Source organism: Buteo buteo, chromosome Z (assembly GCF_964188355.1).
Source record: "Buteo buteo chromosome Z, bButBut1.hap1.1, whole genome shotgun sequence".
NCBI lineage: Eukaryota > Metazoa > Chordata > Aves > Accipitriformes > Accipitridae > Buteo > Buteo buteo.
Window position 1 is genome coordinate 87,119,574 of NC_134204.1, and position 18,429 is coordinate 87,138,002.

An 18,429-nucleotide genomic window follows, 5' to 3' on the forward strand; every position below is an offset into this window, starting at 1 on the left:
CTAGCAGTGTAGGAAAGGCAGAACAAAGAAACATTTTTGATAATACTTGAAAATTAGATCTACCATCACAAAACATGAGGTGTTTGGGGTTTTTTGGAGGCCATATGTTTTCACAGATTTTTGCTGTTATGGTGGGTTGACCCCAGTGGGATGCCAGGGTCCCACCAAAGCTGCTCTATCATTCCCCGCCTCAGCTGGACAGGGGAGAGAAAATACAACAAAAGGCTCATGGGTCAAGATAAGGACAGGGAGAGATCACTCACCCATTACCCTCACAGGCAGAACAGGCTCAACTTGGGGAAAATTAATTTAATTTATTGCCGATCAAATCAGAGTAGGGTAATGAGAAATAAAACCAAATCTTAAAACACCTTCCTCCCACCCCTCTCTTCCCGGATTCAACTCCACTCCCGATTTCCTCCACCTCCTCCCCCTCAGCAGCGCAGGGGGACGGGGAATGAGGATTGTGGTCAGTTCATCATGCCTTGTCTCTGCTGCTCCTTCATCCTCAGGGGGAGGACTCCTCACTCTTCCCCTGCTCTTGTGTGGGGTCCTCCCGGGGCTGCAGGTGGAGATCTGCTCCACCATGGTCTTCCCCACGGGCTGCAGGGGAATCTCTGCTCCAGGGCCTGGAGCATCTCCTCCCCCTCCTTCACTGACCTTGGGGTCTGCAGGGCTGTTTCTCTTACACATTCTCAGTCCTCTCTCTGGCTGAAGTTGCTGTTGCACAGCTTTTTTTCTTAAATCTGTTATCCCAGAGGCACTACCACTGTCACTGGTGGGCTTGGCCTTGGCCAGCCAGTGGGTCCATCTTGGAGCCGGCTGGCATTGGCTCCACTGGACATGGAAGAAGCTTCTAGCAGCTTCTTAAGGAAGCCACCCCTGTCGCCCCCATGCTACCAAAACCTTGCCACACAAACCCAATACACCAGTACTTCCTATGCTGTAAAGCTTTCTTATAAAAAAAATGTGACTAGAATTACAGCAATTTATAAAAAATACTTAAACATTTAGAGATGAATTGCATTATGTTCAAAAAATAATAAGCATAATGCATCTGGACAGTTGGGACAAAATACAGTGTCTTCCTTCTGTGTAGTTTTTATGAAGATGCACTGATTAATAATGATGTCTGTTGTTGAAATAATAATAATAAAGAGTAGCTTTTTATTTGATATTAAACAGGTTAGAGTCACTTAAAATGTCCTCACTTCCCTCACTAAAATGAACAATCAAGCTGAAAGGTCACATTAGTAGTTAGTATTACGTGACACATACCCACTGCTTTTTATCTACAGAATACTTTATAAATAGTATCCACTTCAGAATCTGGCCAAAGCAATAATTTCCTCTCCAGTTTAAGACTGTCAAAAAAGAAAAGAAAGCTTTTTTTTCCCATTCTTTCATATACCAGTTCTACATTGGAAGTAAAAGATTATTCAGATACAGACTTACAGCAAAAACTTCATGTTTGCTTAACTTTACCAGATAGTGTACATATTTGTGTACTACTGATGCTTCTTTCTTGTCTCTCTCTGCAGCTCTTCTCAGTAACTTAGCTTCTAACTATGAACAGATTGGTGTTCAACCTCTGGTCTTATGCTTTGAATATTTTTTTTCTGAAGGCTGCATTATTCTGCCTTATTCTTAAAACTTTTTTTTTCCCCAGTAAGAGACAATTACTTGTACAATATACTAAAAAGTCATCTGCTGTAGTATTATTCTGATTCTTTGTGCTTGCTTATATAAATGTTGGGAAAATTTCCTCTCTGGCAAGAAACAACTGAACATAAAGATGAATGCTTACAGGTGTTTGTATTATTGTAGTGTAGACATGGTTTGTTGTGACTGCCTCAGGCATTCACACTTTTCAAAAGAGCATAGTGTTAACAGCATACTGTAAAGTACCAGTAACAGACCATTCTTTAAGAAGAGATTTTGTTCTATGTAATGAAGCAAGACAGAAACGATTCTGTGTGTGCATCATTCTTAAGCATATTTAGAATAGATTTTCAGTAAATTAGAATTACTCTGAGAGATAAAAATTACCTGCAGTATTATACAGACCCTTACACTTTTATTCTGAATCACTTCTGTGCAGAGAAATTTCAGTGTTGTCTAAATAGTATATAATATGCACTCACCCTGCCCTTCACTGAGATAGAAGAAATGTTTTATAACATTGAAACTGTTTATCTCTAATCTGAAGTCACTCCAGGTTTAAAGAAGACCAGCTCTAAGTAATTCCAGAAGTTCCTGGCTGTTCCTATGTTAACTGGAACACAAAGGTGGCACTGAAAAAAAGGTTTGTTGCGTATAAATGTCTGGATTACAGAAGCCTTGCTTTCATTTGCCTGAGCTGAAGACTGTAGGTGAATTCTGGCTTCTGTACAAAGGCCTTCACATGGGGAGTGCAAAGCTGAACAAACATGTGGTCCTTAGTTCTCAAATGTTATTGTGTAGGAATTAATGCAAAGAAAACCTTAAAGTGAGACTATGTAGAAGAGGAACATAATTTTTATGTTGCTTAACTTTCTAAGTTGGTAAACTCTGTCAACTCACAATTTCATACCCACAACCATACTCGCTAAGATTCATGTTCAAGTAGTCTGAACAGGTTTACTGGCATGTGATAGGGCAAGGGATGTTATCTGATGAGGTCTTCCCTATTTTTCTGTTCACTGGCAATGATGAAATGGCATTTTGAATAGGTGTTTTACAATCTTCAGGAGTGAAAAGTTGCTATAGTGTGATACTTTGCCTTGAAATCTTGCTTACTTTAGTCTTCAGAAACGTTAGGCAAATAGCCTTTTTGTTTCCTTATTGTGGCTATCTTACTGTATTCTGTTCTTCTGTTGGACTAACAGGAAGAGAAATGGCACACAGAGTGCACAAGGACCTGGTTGGCATCCTGCTATCAGGATGCTGCTGACAAGTCATCTGTACGGTGATCTAAACACTGACAGCCCCTTCTTCAGTACTGACCTGTTCTGCTGATGTCATTCATGTTCCTTGCTGTCAATGCACGCCATTACTTTAACCTTGCTTTCATACTTATTTTGTCTGGTACTGTCACATATTGTTACAAGCCTCCACGGGTGAGAAATAAATTAAGACATTTCAGGGTTTTGCAAAACTGTAGCAGCACCAGTATCAGTAGAGTTACAGTCATGTACTCTGATTTTTCTCGTTCTGTCATGTATAGATTCATCTACTTTAGTGACAGGGTTGAAGTCTCACAAACAGAAATTATGATGTAGCCATATAATCACATCATGTTTGCATAGCTCTTGGTCCCATGAGGCTGAATTCTTAGGCATTTCAAAGATAACAGAAAAATACTGTGAAGTCTATGGTGTTGCAGTCTTTAATTGTCTTTTGTCCTAGGCTTGTATCCTACATTTCCAACTGCTGCAAATTTTTGATACTTTTGTTCTAACTCTCCCTTCACTGGGAATTTGAGATCTGTACTTAACAGGATCAAGCCCTTACTGTTATTTGAGTAAGTGTGGGTAGGGGTTGAGAATAAATGAAAATAAACACATGGTTAGTCAGCCTTTCCTTGCCTACACAAGAGGAATTTGAAAATGGCAGTTTACACAGTTTTTAATTCAAAAAAATGAAAACTGCAAATACAATTCTTCAGTCAAAGAAAAAAGCACATCTCGTTCCTGGCATGGCTTCTGTGTAGACATTTAAAAACCCTAAGTAGTCAATTAAGTAATCTATAGTGTAGAAGAGTTATAACAAAGGTTCCTGTTCATTGTGGAAATAATTAAAATGTCCTGCTGTTTTAATTTCTTGTAAAAGAGGAGACTAGCGAAGGGATATAGAAAAGTTCAGCTCACGCAAGATTTAGCAGGCAGTATTATCTCTTTAGAAACTTTTCTTAAGCTCATATGTTGTTTCTTTAAACAACAAAACCACCTCTGTTCCCTGATCCCATATTTACCTAATAAAAAAAGAATTGTTGACTTTTCTGCTGCAACATTTAAGATGTGTGACATAAATTGATTCTGCTTTGTCCTACCCTATTGCAAATAGTGCATTGCTAACACAAATTATCTCTGAACTGCGGAAGTTTATGTATCTTAAAATACAAATACATAGTGAAATCTACTAAGTATCGATTTGAATGTGACTTACTCGTAATTATTCATAGCTGTGAATTAATGGTATTTGAGAAGGGGACTTCTAGGAAGTGCATACAAAGAAATACATATTAGCAGAGAGAAAGAGCTGGATCTTCAGCCTCTGGACTATTGAATACATGAAGCCTCTGCTTCCTGTCAAAAAAGACTGCCATATGTCCTTTTGAATGTTGGTGGCTGTCTTCACTTAAAATTTAAAATAGATGTAGCTACTGACTGTCATGTAATTACTTTCACTTGGGCTAATAATGATGGTAGTTCATTAAGCTTTATCTTCTATGTTGCCTTGTTGTATTCCCATCCTTCATTTATCAGCTTTTTTTCCATTGTATGTTTGTTACAATTGCTGGAGTACTATCTGCTGGCAAAGGAGATAGGGTCCCCCTTCATTCACATTGAAAGTGTTGAAAATTGGAATTAATTTCTGAAGCTTTTATACATCTGTCAAGTCCTTGCTCTTTCCTTTTAAATTCCAGATTTGAATCTAGTATTGCCCCCTTTTTCAACTTTCCACCTGGCTTTCTGAAGATTATTTCAGCATATCTGTTTCTCCTCTTCTGCCTGAGGATTAGTTTTCCTCCTGGATGTGTCAAAACATCTCCATTGTTGCTCCAGAATGTGGAAAGGGTCTGAAGTGGGATTTGGGCGTTTTTTTATTTGAGTTTTGGGGGATAGGTTTTGGGTTTTTTTAACTTGATCGTGACCTCAGTCTGATTGGATAGTCAGACTGGCCTATGGCCTACATAATAATTTTTTCTGTATAAGTCAGTATTATGACATTAGATGCAATTTGACACCCCACACACACACACAACCCCACACACCCTTTACCATCATTTAATTCTAATGTTTATGAAACATGCTACCTTAATTTCTTCTAAGTAATTTGTTTCAGCCTGTTTACCTTGAAAGTGTGAGTCTAAACAAGAATTTGAAACAATAAACAAAATTGTTGTTACAGATAATTCTGAATAGTTTTTCTGGAGGTTAAAAGTGCAATGGTGAAATTCCTATGGGGACAAAACTGGTTAGATGCTCTTTAAACAACAATAATGCTGTGTTTTGATGAAAGTATGTGATCAAACCTTGAGCAGTTTCATATTTTCTTTTATAATTTCTTTGGTTATATTGAAATTGCCATGAACAAAATGAAGATTAGTCAAGGTCTTAAATGGGCTGTTTCCTCCCAACCCTTGCTTACGGCAGTTGTGGTGTCATTCACTCTGGCAAAGAAACTGCAGGCCAGATTTCTCAGTGTTTTAGAGAGGCAACAATTGTTATGTTTAATAGAAAATTTATTATTAGAAAATCTGTTCCAAAAACATTTAATCATTAAAGAGTTGCCTTTTTCTTCCCTTTCTTGCTTTCTCTATACCCTTCTCCTCTGTTATTCCCTTTCCTTGATAGCATTTATCATCTATATTAAAAGCAATTTTACAAGATAAATCACTCTTACAGATTTTTGTCCCAAGTGATAGTGTTTTAAAATGTTGTAATAGTACAATCCAAAACCAGAACATTGCTTCTAAAGGCAGCCTCTCCGGGCAACTTATTTCCCATGGGCCTTTTTCAAATAACAAAAATCTAAGGCCCTCTTTACCACATAAATAGTATGTGAATCCATGCCAGAATGGGGAGCAGGGTCAATAAGATGAACATGCTATTTCTAAATACTATTTTGTAGATGTGAGAAGAACCATTCTGATACAAAGTTATAATAAACAAGAAGGAAGATTCAGAAGCAGAAAAAAGTGGTTAAACCTTTGAGTATAAAATAGATGCACAATAGCTATTGATCAATTGAATAACAGTTTTCCTTTATGTAGAAATTACAAATAGATTGCAGCTACAAGTATAGCGGAAGTTCTTCAGGAATTCTTTTGACTTGGAGGAAAAGTGAAGAAAACGTTTTCCACTGAGTATGTATCTTGTGTATATATTTTCAGTAACCGTGTGGAAGCTTGGACTAGGGATGTTGACTTCCTGCTCCGGCAAGAAGGGAGACCCATGGTAAATCTTACTGGTGATAGGAAGCATGTCAGAGTGATGGAAGCAGATTGGCGGAATACTGATAAAGCAGTAAATTGGATAAAGGAAGAAGCCATTAACCTTACTCAACCGTTTGTTCTTTACTTGGGACTAAATTTACCACACCCATATCCATCACCCTATGCAGGAGAAAATTTTGGATCCTCTACATTTTTAACATCTCCCTATTGGCTTGAAAAGGTATGTGAGATAAAGTTTAAATATAAATTTATTTATAACTTTACTTATTATGAACAGTATTTTATTCCTCATCTGATTTTTCAAGTCAGACCCAGTTTTGATATTTCAGTACACAGTAAGAAGGTGCCTGGATGAGATGTTAGATTTCTGATTGAAGGCTAAGCAAATAGAAGTGAAGAATTTCTCTCTGTTGTAGGAAAGTGTTTGCTAGCAGTAGTCACTAAATCAATAAAGAAATTAGGAGTTCAGTGGCTAGAAACACATTAAACAGAGAATGAAATTGTTGCTCTATTTGGCTGTAATTTTTTTTCAGTAACTGTCTGAAGTTCATTGTTTATAACATTCTGTATTGTGCTTGTTACAAATGATGCTATATGTAGCCATTCTGTCTGAGCTTTATAGTGAGAGGTTGACTTTTTCTACAATGTGAACCTAGAACGTGAAGTAGTAAGACACAGCAGAAGTCTCTCTTTTCTGTTAACTTCTCTCCATGCTGCTGTAGCTTTTCAATGTTTTTAGAGTGCAGAAAAGTCCCGTTATGTCCATATGTGGAAAGCTAACAGATAGCACTCAGTTCCAAAGAAGTAAAAAATTTTTCTCTGTCTTGTGTGGTCTCCAGGTGCCATTATCTGTCATAAAAATATAAATGGGTTACAACAGCTTTCACTGCATAAAGGCATTAAGATTCTCTGCAGCTGAAGAACTGAGAATTAGGTTTGAAAAGACTTTATGCTTACTTCAAAAAAACCCATATGCAATTTCTATAACTCATTTGGCCTTTTCTACTGGGGAACTGCAAAATCTCTTTATCTAGGTGCAACAAAAATACAAAGACTTAGAAAAAAGGATGTACAAATGAAGGTTGAGAGATGTGAATTACTTTGTAATAGTGAGGGTTGTGGGGTATTTTCTTCTAGGAATGGTGAGGAGTTTCTGGGGAGAAGAAGAGCACAGGGAAAAAACCTTAATTTGCAAAAAGCAAGATGTAGCTTGGATATTAAGGAAAACTTTATAGGTGCTAATTGCTAGGTTAGACATGTCTTGGGAAGTGGGGGTACCATTTTCCAAGTCACAGACAGAGTTATAACATCTCTGACAAATTTTTGTCATCCTTAGTCCAGTTAGAGTACTTAAACTCTATAGTTTGCTGAGGTCCTTTCTGCCACTACATACGCACACTCAGTTACGTGAACCACATACTACTATTTATGGGCCATTGACGGATTCTTCTGGAATATATCTGTGTTTTGGCCATGGAAGAAACAGTCTTTGAAAATGACAGAGATCAATCTCATGAAGAAGTTTTGAGGGCATAGATGAAGAACTTGAATTAAATTATATGTTTACTGGGGTCTAATACAGAATGGAGTATCAACACGGTATGTTTGTGAAACCCTGTGTTGCTAGGGAGATGGTCCCCTGTATTTTGCACAAGCTGGCACTTTTTCAGGGCATGTGGCTTCTTTTCTAGCTATGATTTATGACAGACAAAGGGATTATGATTTTGTGAATCCTTAAAAACTAAGTTGTACTCCTGTAGAAAAAGGTTCAGTCTTCTGACAAATAGTGAATGGAGAGGAACACTTTTTGCTCCCATTATATCTTAAGCAACTACTAAATGCCATTTGAGGAGTCTGAAATATGACTTTATGTAGCCAAAGACCTTCAGCAACAGGGAGATGACTGAAGCAGTTGTCTGCTATTATTTTATCTTCCAAGATTTCTTCTTGCAGCCTATTTTCTACAGCGCCTAAGGAAACTAGGGTTTTGGTATGCTGTTTGACTATTACAAAGCCAGGTTTTATCCCTATGGGCACTTGAACTCTTGCAGTCTTACCAACTGTTTAGATGACTTAATACATCTGCTAGATAACTCAAGAGAGAATATTGACTGGAACCTTGTGGGTATTGGAACATGTGGCCATAGCAGCACTGGTGGTTGAAGATACATCATGTGCTCGAGAGACGGGCAGTACACTAGTAGCTCCCCAGATAGCTCTTTGTTATCTATGCCACACCTCAGGGCAAAACCAAATTGGGTTCAGTAGGGTTTGACACTTAAATTGCTACACTGATAAACAGAGATGTAATGCTTCTAGGGACAGCTTTGGTCTGATCGCTTTTGTGCTACATGGAGCCGCTTGGACCATAAGTGTCTCAGGTTATCAGGAACCAGTGCTGCCTGTGTTTGGGGCCGCCCCAGGAGGGGAGCTGTGGCTGCAGCCCTGGGAAGGTGCTGCACAGGCACCTCGTTGCTGTGCCATTATCTAGGCCTCAGCTCAGTTAGAGAAGATTTTCAGATGTAAAGGAGAGCAACAGGTGTGGTTTTATTGTTTAATCAACTTAAGTTTTCCATACTGAGATTACATCTTTTCCGCTTTGTGGTAATTTGTGCTTTAAGCCTACAATGTAGAAGTAATTAACTCTGTTAAGTGCAATACTTAAGGGAAGCTTACAAGAATGACTGCCTAGGCTAAATGTGTGTGTCAACCGTTGAGGTTCTAAAGCTGGTCCTGCAGCACACAGTATCTCTAAGGATGCCAGTTCGAATATACAAACCTAGCCTTATTTGTAATTGATTGGCTCCTATTTTTTAGTTTGAAGCTGATCTTACACTTTATAACAAAATGGAGTGACACCTGTGAAAACAAATAGAAAAGTATTAGAAAGTTGGACTAATGTAGTGAATTCTTTCTATCAAGATGTCAAGGCTTGTCATCCACTGTCCTAGAGACCTTTCCAGTCTAAGTGAATTTCCATGTTGTTCTGTAGGCTCACATAACTATGATCTTTTTGATACATACGGTTTGTAGTTATCCTATAGTTAATGAGACACTATGCCAATACTTCTGTACTTGCTCTAGAATACAGTTCTAGAAGATTGTTCTGTGCTATCTCTCTTAAAAGACATCAGCTGGTAAAGCACATATTTCTGGCTTCTAGCTTTAGTTTCTGGCTGATTTTTATAGCTCTCTTAAAATGACTTGATACCTGTGGAAGCAGAGGGGAAGTATGAGGAAGGTAGCAGCAGCATGTAACAGATAAGCAGCTGCTGTTTCCTGGACCACAAATGGAGAACTGTGAATTTGTGCTAAAAAGTTTTAAATTAAATCTTTTTTTTAAAAAAATGGCTTAATTCAGTTGCTAAAGTAACCTTAATTTCCTCTTACTTTTAGGTAACTTATGAAGCTATTAAAATTCCCAAGTGGTCTTCTCTTTCAGAGATGCATCCAATAGACTATTACTCATCTTACACGAAGAATTGCACAGGAGAGTTTACAAAGCAAGAAGTGAGAAATATTAGAGCATTTTATTATGCTATGTGTGCAGAGACAGATGCCATGCTGGGTAGGTAATGTTTCATTATACAGGGGGTTTTCTTGTTCTGATACTTTTAAGAAAATGCTGATGGGGCTGGTCCTCTGGAAAAAAAAAACAAACAAACCACAATTCAGATCTGGGAGTAAGTCACATGGATGTTGCAAATAACTGGATAGCTTTTAAGGCTATTGCAAGGTGAATTCAGAGCGCTCTGAAAAGTAATCACAACTACCAGTCAAAAGACTGTGCAAAAGCCCAGTAACTGCAGCAAAACATTGCTTGACCCATGTACAAGAGGAAATAAATATTCTTTGATTAAGTGCTAACTGAAATAATGGAAGCATCTGTGAAGGGGACACACCAGCAAAGCAGAGCTGGAAGGAGAGATAAACTTTAGGGCATAAGCAGTTTCCTTGGAGATTGATTTCAAATGCATAGACTGGATGTCAGCTATTATACATAGACTAAACAATAAGGTTACCTTTGAAGTCTTCCTCAGCAGCATATTACTGAAAGTCAAGAAAAAAAAGAAATAACTAGGCATTCAGAATTCTTCCTAGTTTGCAGTAAGGTCTACATACATAAAAGTTGTAATGCAAGTTGGTCTTCATTTACAGTATTTTATTTCTTAATTTGAAAAGTGACCATAAAAGAACAGGAATTTCCTTGCATTCTAGTATGAAATTCAGGAATAAATAAGCTAATTTTTTTAGCAATGTTAGAATGATAAAGTAATTTAAAAGACACAGAATTACTCTTCCAGATTTTGTGAACAAAAAAGAGATCAATGGGAGCCTGACAGTTTTAGGGAGTGAAGGTATTGCAAAGTAACTGCACTGGGGTTTGATTTGTTAACATATTTTAAGTTTTTAACTAGTCTGTTTAAACAAGAATCATCTTTCTGTTTTAACATTAAAGATGTGTAAGTGCTTTGTTTAATTACCAAATTCATTGATTTTGGCCCTGTCTTCGCTGCACAAATGTCAGTGCAAGAGGCTTCTGTGGGGATCTAGGCAAAGGAAGGAGAAATTTCCACTGATTAAGTTTAAGGTGGGTACTGTCAAGAGTCCTTCACCCTAAATCTAATGTCAGGACTTCTGCTGACCTATTTTACTGCTGTTGAAATAACTATTATTAGTTATACTAGAAATTAAACAAAAGTGACGATAGCAAAAATGCAGCTTGTCCTGTGGTGCATCCTTGCTTTTTGAAATTTTTATGATTGTGTTCAGTGCCCTCCACACTTAATTGGGAGGCAGACCCCTGCAACTTGTTGACGACTGTATGTTATTCTGGGCTGAAAGCTTTGGCCTCTGCCTTCTGTAGCAGAGAGAGTTTGCATGCTGCTTTGCAGGTACAGAAGTTGGAAGGAATATTGTGAACATAGCCTTTTCAGTATCTTTTTCTTGTTGCAGGTGAGATTATTTCAGCTCTGAGAGATACTGGGCTTCTTAAAAAAACAATAGTTATATTCACTGCAGATCATGGAGAACTTGCTATGGAACACCGGCAGTTCTATAAAATGAGCATGTATGAAGGAAGTTCCCATGTTCCTCTTTTAGTTTTGGGGCCAGGCATAAAAGAACAGCAGCAAATACCAAATGTGGTATCTCTTGTGGATATATATCCTACTATGCTTGGTGAGTTCAGTAATTTCAAATGAATTTTTTTTTCCCCAGTTACTATTATTATGCATTTGTATTATGTCTCCACTTTGTGAGGCAATGTATTAACACAATAGGAGACAACAATTTATCTGTGGAACATACACACGGACTTAATAAAAAATGCAAAAAATGGATGTAAAAATTAAATAAAGGAGCTGTTGATGTTCCTTACTACTGTTTCCGTCATCAACACAATTACAGTGAATGATTATATGTAGGAGTATTTGTTATTAAAAAAAAAAAGGTGATAAAAACCAATCAGATGTGGTTTAGATACGAGTAATCCTTGCTAGCCTTCATACCTAACAGTTTGCTGTAGAAATTATAGTGTAAATGCATCCAGAGATGAGATAAAACCTGAAAGCATAGCAGGTTCATTAGCTTATCAAAGGAATGTCCTTTATGAAGGGTCACATGGAAAACATGTGATAAAGACTTTGTATAGGAAATATACAATTGATCTGGGGAAGCATAATAAGATACGATAAAGGATGTTCATTCTTACCTTCTTGGACATGCAAATATTCATTATGGGGCAGACAATCAAATAAAAAGGACTGACATCAAATCACTTACAGATGGAAATTACTTTTAAGAGTGAATTTTTGAGTAGTTACCTCTGATAAATCATGCAAGAGATGAATCTCACTAGAACTAAACCTTAGGTGGCACCACTGTTCGAGGCTTCATCTAGGATCTTCTAGGCTACTGATCAGAAAAATGTCTTTTTCAAGGTAATCTGCAAAGCTTGCTCTTCAAGAAGTGTCATGTGTATGCTGCAGTTGCCTGAAAGAACGTGGAGCAGTAGATAAAACTGTACTTCTAGCAGTAAATGCCAGTGAAAAATCCTTTCCTGTATTAAGTTGATTTTCTAAAAATGGAACAGAAGGTATTTATTTGCCTGTCACTTCTCAAAACTTTTGAACCAGTTATCCAGTTGAAAATAGGATATAATCTGAGTAGCTTTCTCTTCAAAATTCTGATATCAAATCTTTTATATATGTGAAGTAATCTGTATTAGGTATGGTTCTTAAATAAGTTGTGGTATCATATGTAAAGAGTTAAAAATATCGTCTTTTTTTTTTTTTCTTCTTTGTGCCTTTTCCCCAAATAACATAACTGGTCAGGTGGTTTAACATCCTTCCTTCTTGTTCTTTTCCTCCTTTTTTTTCTTCCCAGAACTCTTGAGTTTGTAAGTCCTTTCCTTCTGTTCTGGCAGTTCCCCTTTCCAGTAATCTGAATGTCAAAAAAGGCACATACATCAAGATGAATGTGAAAGCATGAAGAATCATCTCTGTCATCTACTATCTCTTCAGGCTGCATGCTGCTGCTGACTAGTGAGGAAACAGATTTCAACTCCTTTTTCATGATAAATGTAATCCCTTTGGCTTTGCGTTGTCTCAGGGCAATAATCTCTCTTTAAGACGCCATCCAAATGCTTTGCTCAGTACTTCCTCCTTTACTGACTTTGAGATTAGGTGCACCCTATAGCGAGTGTGGTACAGATGTTTTGATTCCAGAAGAATCTGTGTGATAACGGATAACTCAGCCAGGAGTGCAACAGCTCTTCCATTTTTTTAACGGGATGTAGCATAACCTTTCCTCCCGACAGCACTGGCTTTGTTGGTCTGTATGGAAGTATCTTTGGATCTCTGTTGGAAAAGCAGGAGCTACTGAAGGTGCCAGCCTGGAGCATTCTTTGCATGTGGAGAATGCAGTTACTGCAGTTAATAGCATTACTGGTTTAGAATGACAGAAGAGGAAGGCCTATATCCCTTTTTCTTTTGTGCAAATGTAGTATGTATTTGTTCAAGTTTTCAGTCCACACACTGAAAGCTACTGGGTTTACATGTTACAGCTTTTACTAGTGCTTAGTCAAATGCTGGCCTTTTTATTTACTAGAGGAAGAACTACAGATTAATGACAGGTGTATATGCTGTAGAACCAGAGGAGAAAAAGCAAGATACATGCCAATGAAGGAAAAAGTCACCTCTGGGCAATCTGCATGCACTGAGTATCACCACTTGGTGTAGAACACAAGATAAAATACTACCACGGTGCTCTGTGAAATGCAAAGTGTTGAATTTTGAATGACTATATGCTACGTTCAGTAGGGTGATTAAAAACACTAGTACTGTCATACCCTGTTTTTAGGGCAAGCTGAAGTTTAGGTAACATCCTTGGGATTCTCAACTATGTTTTTCAGAATGTCTTTGAGAGATTTTTGCAGCTGCTTAATATTGACCTGATCTTTGGGAGCTAGAGACACTTGTGATGTAAGTTGATACCGAGGAGCTTATTCAAGTTACAGCGTCTTCTAGGGGCTGCCTAGTAGGCTATAGAGTCATCCAGTATTTTCTATATGTGCACTGTATTGATACCACATCTGATACCATCTTTATCTCCAGAGAAGCAAGTGGTCCTGTTCCTCCGTTTCCCCACCAGTTATAGGTGATAACCATAATGGCAACCTTTTGTAAAGTGTTTTGTTATCCAGTGATAAAGAATTCTAGGTAGGAGCTTAGCACTATTATGATCAAAGAAACAAATGGTTAGACCATGTTGGATATGGAGCTTTTAGGGTCCTTTCATGCTATGGCAATCTTTTCCTCTTGCCTGAGGTGGTCAGAGCAGAAGGGAGGGGTTATAAAACCGTGATTAAAAAAACAAAAAGCACACCACGCATCACTGGAGGCTGTTGCGATTGGTTTTAACATCTGTTAAAGATTGACTTATACATAGCTGGCACTGCTTCTGATCAAGATGGTGGGCAGCTGACCTTGGAAAGTTCCTTAAAGATTTTTTATTATTATTATTTGCATATTTTGGGGTTCCTTTGTTCTAGATGGAGAATAATTAGGAATGCGAGTTTTATTATTGTAATAGCATTTATGTTCAGATAACCTGTAGCATTACATTAGGCTTTTTTTAGCCTACTGATGCTAACAGTAACTGCAGTAGCATTTTGACTTTGTGTATCTTTGCCTAGATATAGCAAGAATTCCTGTCCCGCAGAACCTCAGTGGATATTCTCTTATACCGCTGCTACATGGAAAGGCTGAAAACGAATTGTCACCCAGAGGGCCTCGGCCCTCATGGGTGTTGAGTGAGTTCCATGGATGCAATGTGAATGCTTCCACGTACATGCTTCGAACTGGCAAGTGGAAATATATCACATACTCAGATGGGCATTCAGTACTTCCACAACTGTTTGGTATGTTACAACTTTTATGTCCTAACTGACTCATTAATTTAATTAAATGCAAATTGGCTCTTAACTGACTTTTTGTTTGTTCCAGACCTTTCTGACGATCCAGATGAGCTAACAAACGTTGCAGTAAAATTCCCGGTAATTGTACATTCCTTGGACAAAATACTCCGCTCTGTAGTAAACTACCCAAAGGTTTCTTCTTCTGTTCAGGAGTATAACAAAAGACAGTTCATCAGTTGGAAACAAAGTTTGGGTCAGAATTACTCAAATGTTATTGCCAACCTTAGGTGGCATCAAGACTGGTTAAAGGAACCCCAAAAATACGAGAATGCAATTAACAAATGGCTTAGTCAAAGTAAGTAAATAAAAACAGCCTAGATTTAATATGACTAAGGATATGAAAACATTCTGCATTTGCAATATTATGCTGTATTTCAAGTGTTAGAATTATTGTCTTATATAAGCTATTGAAAGCAAAGATGCCCGAACAATTACCGCTTTGTGTTAGAAAGCCGGAAGCATTTTATATAACTAGCCAGCACAACAAATCTAGATTTTTACATGTTATAATTCTGTAACACCTAAGCATACATAGGAAGGTTAGTACGTAAGTACTAATTGCATGTATGGAATATTTAGCCGATTGCAAAAATGCAGAGTATTAAGCATTAGAATTCAACGGGAATTTACATTTCTAAGGACAGACTAAAGCAAGGATTATAAAATTTACTGTAGTAGAATACCAATTACGGTGGAATGTGCTGGAACCAACTTTCTATCAATCAAGACGGGTTTTAAGTCTACAGTGGATACACATTCATCCACCTTAGAGAAGCTATAGAGTTTAAAATATAATCTGAAAAGTTAACAGCTAGTATTGGTCTGAACATAGATGCAGTTTATTCATGTACTTACTATGTCAGCATTCCTGTTTTATGCATGATTGACTCTCCATCTTTTCAAGAGCTGCCTTCTAATCTCTTGCTTTTGGATCTGGTACTTACTACTCCTTGCTGTTTAAAATTTCATAATATGCATAGGCTACTAATTGAACAGCTGTGGAACTGAACAGGAATCTAGTCTCTGGTCACTGTCGGAAATTAAAAAATAACAAAACAAACCCCTCTGACCAAACCTGGGGGCAGAGCAGTTCTCTGAAAAGTGATGGTGTGATTTGCACAGCAGAAGATGAAAACGGCTTGAATAAATCCCCATTATGCAGTTAGATTCTGTAGGTAAATGTTTTAATGTGCATCAACGAGTGGAGAACTGGAACATGAAAGGTACAGAGGAGATACAGTTGAAGCTTGCAGGGAAAATTAACATAAAAATACTATTTCACTTTTTTCCAGGGATGTTATTAAAAAACAATGCAATTTTGGAAGAAGGTGAGATTTAGCTAGTTAACTCCCCTGCCTAAGGAAAAACGTAATTGTAGCAGCACTTACGTTTGCATATTCTTGAGCACAGTTGTTGCTGCTATAGTAACAATTCAGGGTGACATTATACTTCATACCTAAATGCTTTCTGGAATCTGTAATGGAATACTCAGCAGTAGCAGTAAGCTAGTAAAAATAAATATGAAAAATACATGTATTTTCTGATGGCTATTTTCATGTTCATAGAACATGAAGGCTGACCTTCTATGACTTACTGCTGTGGTAGCTTTTTTTTTTTTTTTTTTTTTGTAGGCAAGGAACAAATTAATAATTAAAAAAAACTTCAAACACTGTAACACATGTCATTATAATTCTTGCTAAAATGAGTTCAGATAGTGATGAAACTATTTAAACAAAAAACACAGCTGTGTAATATAAACAAGGTGTGTAAGTAAAGAGAATAAATACATCTGTACGAACACTCGTTCAGGAGGGAAAAGAATAAATAAATTGATCACTTCCCAGAGGTCTGGACAGAACATAGTACATTGTACAGAATATAGTAAAATAAAATTATGGTAAACTGGATGTGATTTATGTGTGTGCTTTTTTTAATGACTGAATGTTTAAAGAAATTACTAGGGAAGATTGTATTTTGTCAGTTCTGTGGACAGTGCTTCCTTTAAAGACACGAGCTTTTAAGATGTAGTTCTTCCTAAGTGTTAGGCTTACTAAAGTGCAGTTTGTGATACTCTGTGAAATGGAAAGACAAATTGGAAAAACAAACTTCTTACTGTCATTCCTTGCATCAATTTCTTGTAGCACAGGCTGTCCAAAGAAGCCCAGTGCACGGGGACAGGTCTCCAGATAATGCAGGAAACCCCAGGAATGTGCCTGCTGGCAAAGCAGAGTTACAATGTCAGGAGGTAGGGATGCTCCCTCGCAAGGCGATTCTGTGGCGTGTTGAGCCAAGCCGTAGCAGATAGTCATCAGATCCTAAGTCAGTATGTCTAGTCTAATACTTCTTTTTGTATGTGGTCTTTCTAAAATGCCTATTTAAAAAGAAAACACTGACTTGTTTGTTAAAAGCAGAACTTTGACTTTTGAAAGTCACTTATTTGTGTGTGAACCTTTGTTCTGAAGTTAGAAAAAGAGAAGGCAAAAACCACCTAATGCCTTCCTGCCGCTGTTTGCAATAAACAATCTACCTGTGTTGGTACAGAACTGAGCTAATTTAAGTCCAAACCAGATACATTTAACAATAGGGTCATACTCAGTTGCTCTATCTTAGTTATGCTAATGCATCTGCATTATTGTAACACAAATCAAATGAGGTTTGCAACATGCAAGGTTGTGCAGCTAACGAAGAAAAAAATCTGGTTTTCAAACATGCGAAACAAGTTACACGGTATTAACACTGAAGAGACACTGGGGAGTGAAAGGGAGAAGGCGGCAGGCTGGAATGCCAGCAGGTGCAAAGGTATTAAAGGTATTTATTAGATGTAGCCAGGTCAATGTGGCCTTTTGAGATTTACCTGAGACTACCAAGGGCATTGGCCCTCATCAGCTTCTGAACCTTCCTGCTTAACTTCAAGTGCTTACAAAGGCAGGAGAGGTACCACTGTCCTGATGAACCAAAATGGGAATTATTTTCGTAAATACAAGGTCCTTGTGGTCACTAGAGAGGTAGGAGACTGTGAATTTGCCAACAAATCACATGAAAATAATCATCTGCTGCCTTTGTCAGGATAACTAGCCTAGTCGCTAAGGAAAAAATCAGTGGGGCGATCCAGACTTTGAATGCACTTGGGCAGTGGCCTATCTGATCTTATTTCAAACCAGCTATGGAAATAGAGTCTAGTAAAACTACTGTACATTAGGTACAAAATCAAACTCGGCAGTAGACACCAGAAATGAAAAAGTGGGAAGGCTGATCAAGTAAGGTCTGCATGAATTTGATGTAGTACTGTTTGGTACTTTTTTAGTAAGTAATTTGAATGGAGGAGGAGTAGGCTCTTTGTTTTTTACGAAACACGAGAAAATGCATCCTGGCAGAGCTATCAGCACTTCTGAGGATACGCTAAAATTCAAAGTAGTCTTCATTAGCTGGAAAAATGCTCTGAAATCAATCAGGTAAGTTTCATCATGGATTAGTTCAAGGTCGAAATAAAAGGGAGAGGGAAAAATACTAAAATGGCAGACAACGGACTGTCTAGGCTGCAGTTTTGCAGAACAAAAAACCTTACACGCCTGGAGGAGATTTTAGAGAGCCAGAAGCAGTGTATGAATCAACAGCATGATGTGGTGATGAAGGAAACAAGCGACGTTCAAGGGTGATTGAAAGGAGTGTTGTATGAAAGACACAAGAGGCAATGATTTTATTAACACTACTGAATCCTCAGGATATTGTCTCCACTTTGTGGCTTTTATGTTTTAAGAAGGATGTAAACAGATGGAAAATAATATAAAAA

The 18,429-nt window shown here is 37.7% G+C and overlaps 1 protein-coding gene across 1 annotated transcript in view; it reads left to right on the forward strand.

The window, feature by feature from the left end:
* The window catches only part of ARSK (arylsulfatase family member K), a 24,134-nt gene extending 7,594 nt beyond the window's left edge, over positions 1-16,540 (forward strand). Inside the window, exons 4-8 of the mRNA XM_075020851.1 lie at positions 6,098-6,380; positions 9,557-9,728; positions 11,117-11,341; positions 14,358-14,582; positions 14,668-16,540. Of these exons, the coding sequence (XP_074876952.1) occupies positions 6,098-6,380; positions 9,557-9,728; positions 11,117-11,341; positions 14,358-14,582; positions 14,668-14,942 (1,180 nt within the window). The 3' untranslated portion in view covers positions 14,943-16,540. The remainder of the gene's footprint in view (positions 1-6,097; positions 6,381-9,556; positions 9,729-11,116; positions 11,342-14,357; positions 14,583-14,667) is intronic.
* Positions 16,541-18,429: the final 1,889 nt, after the last annotated feature.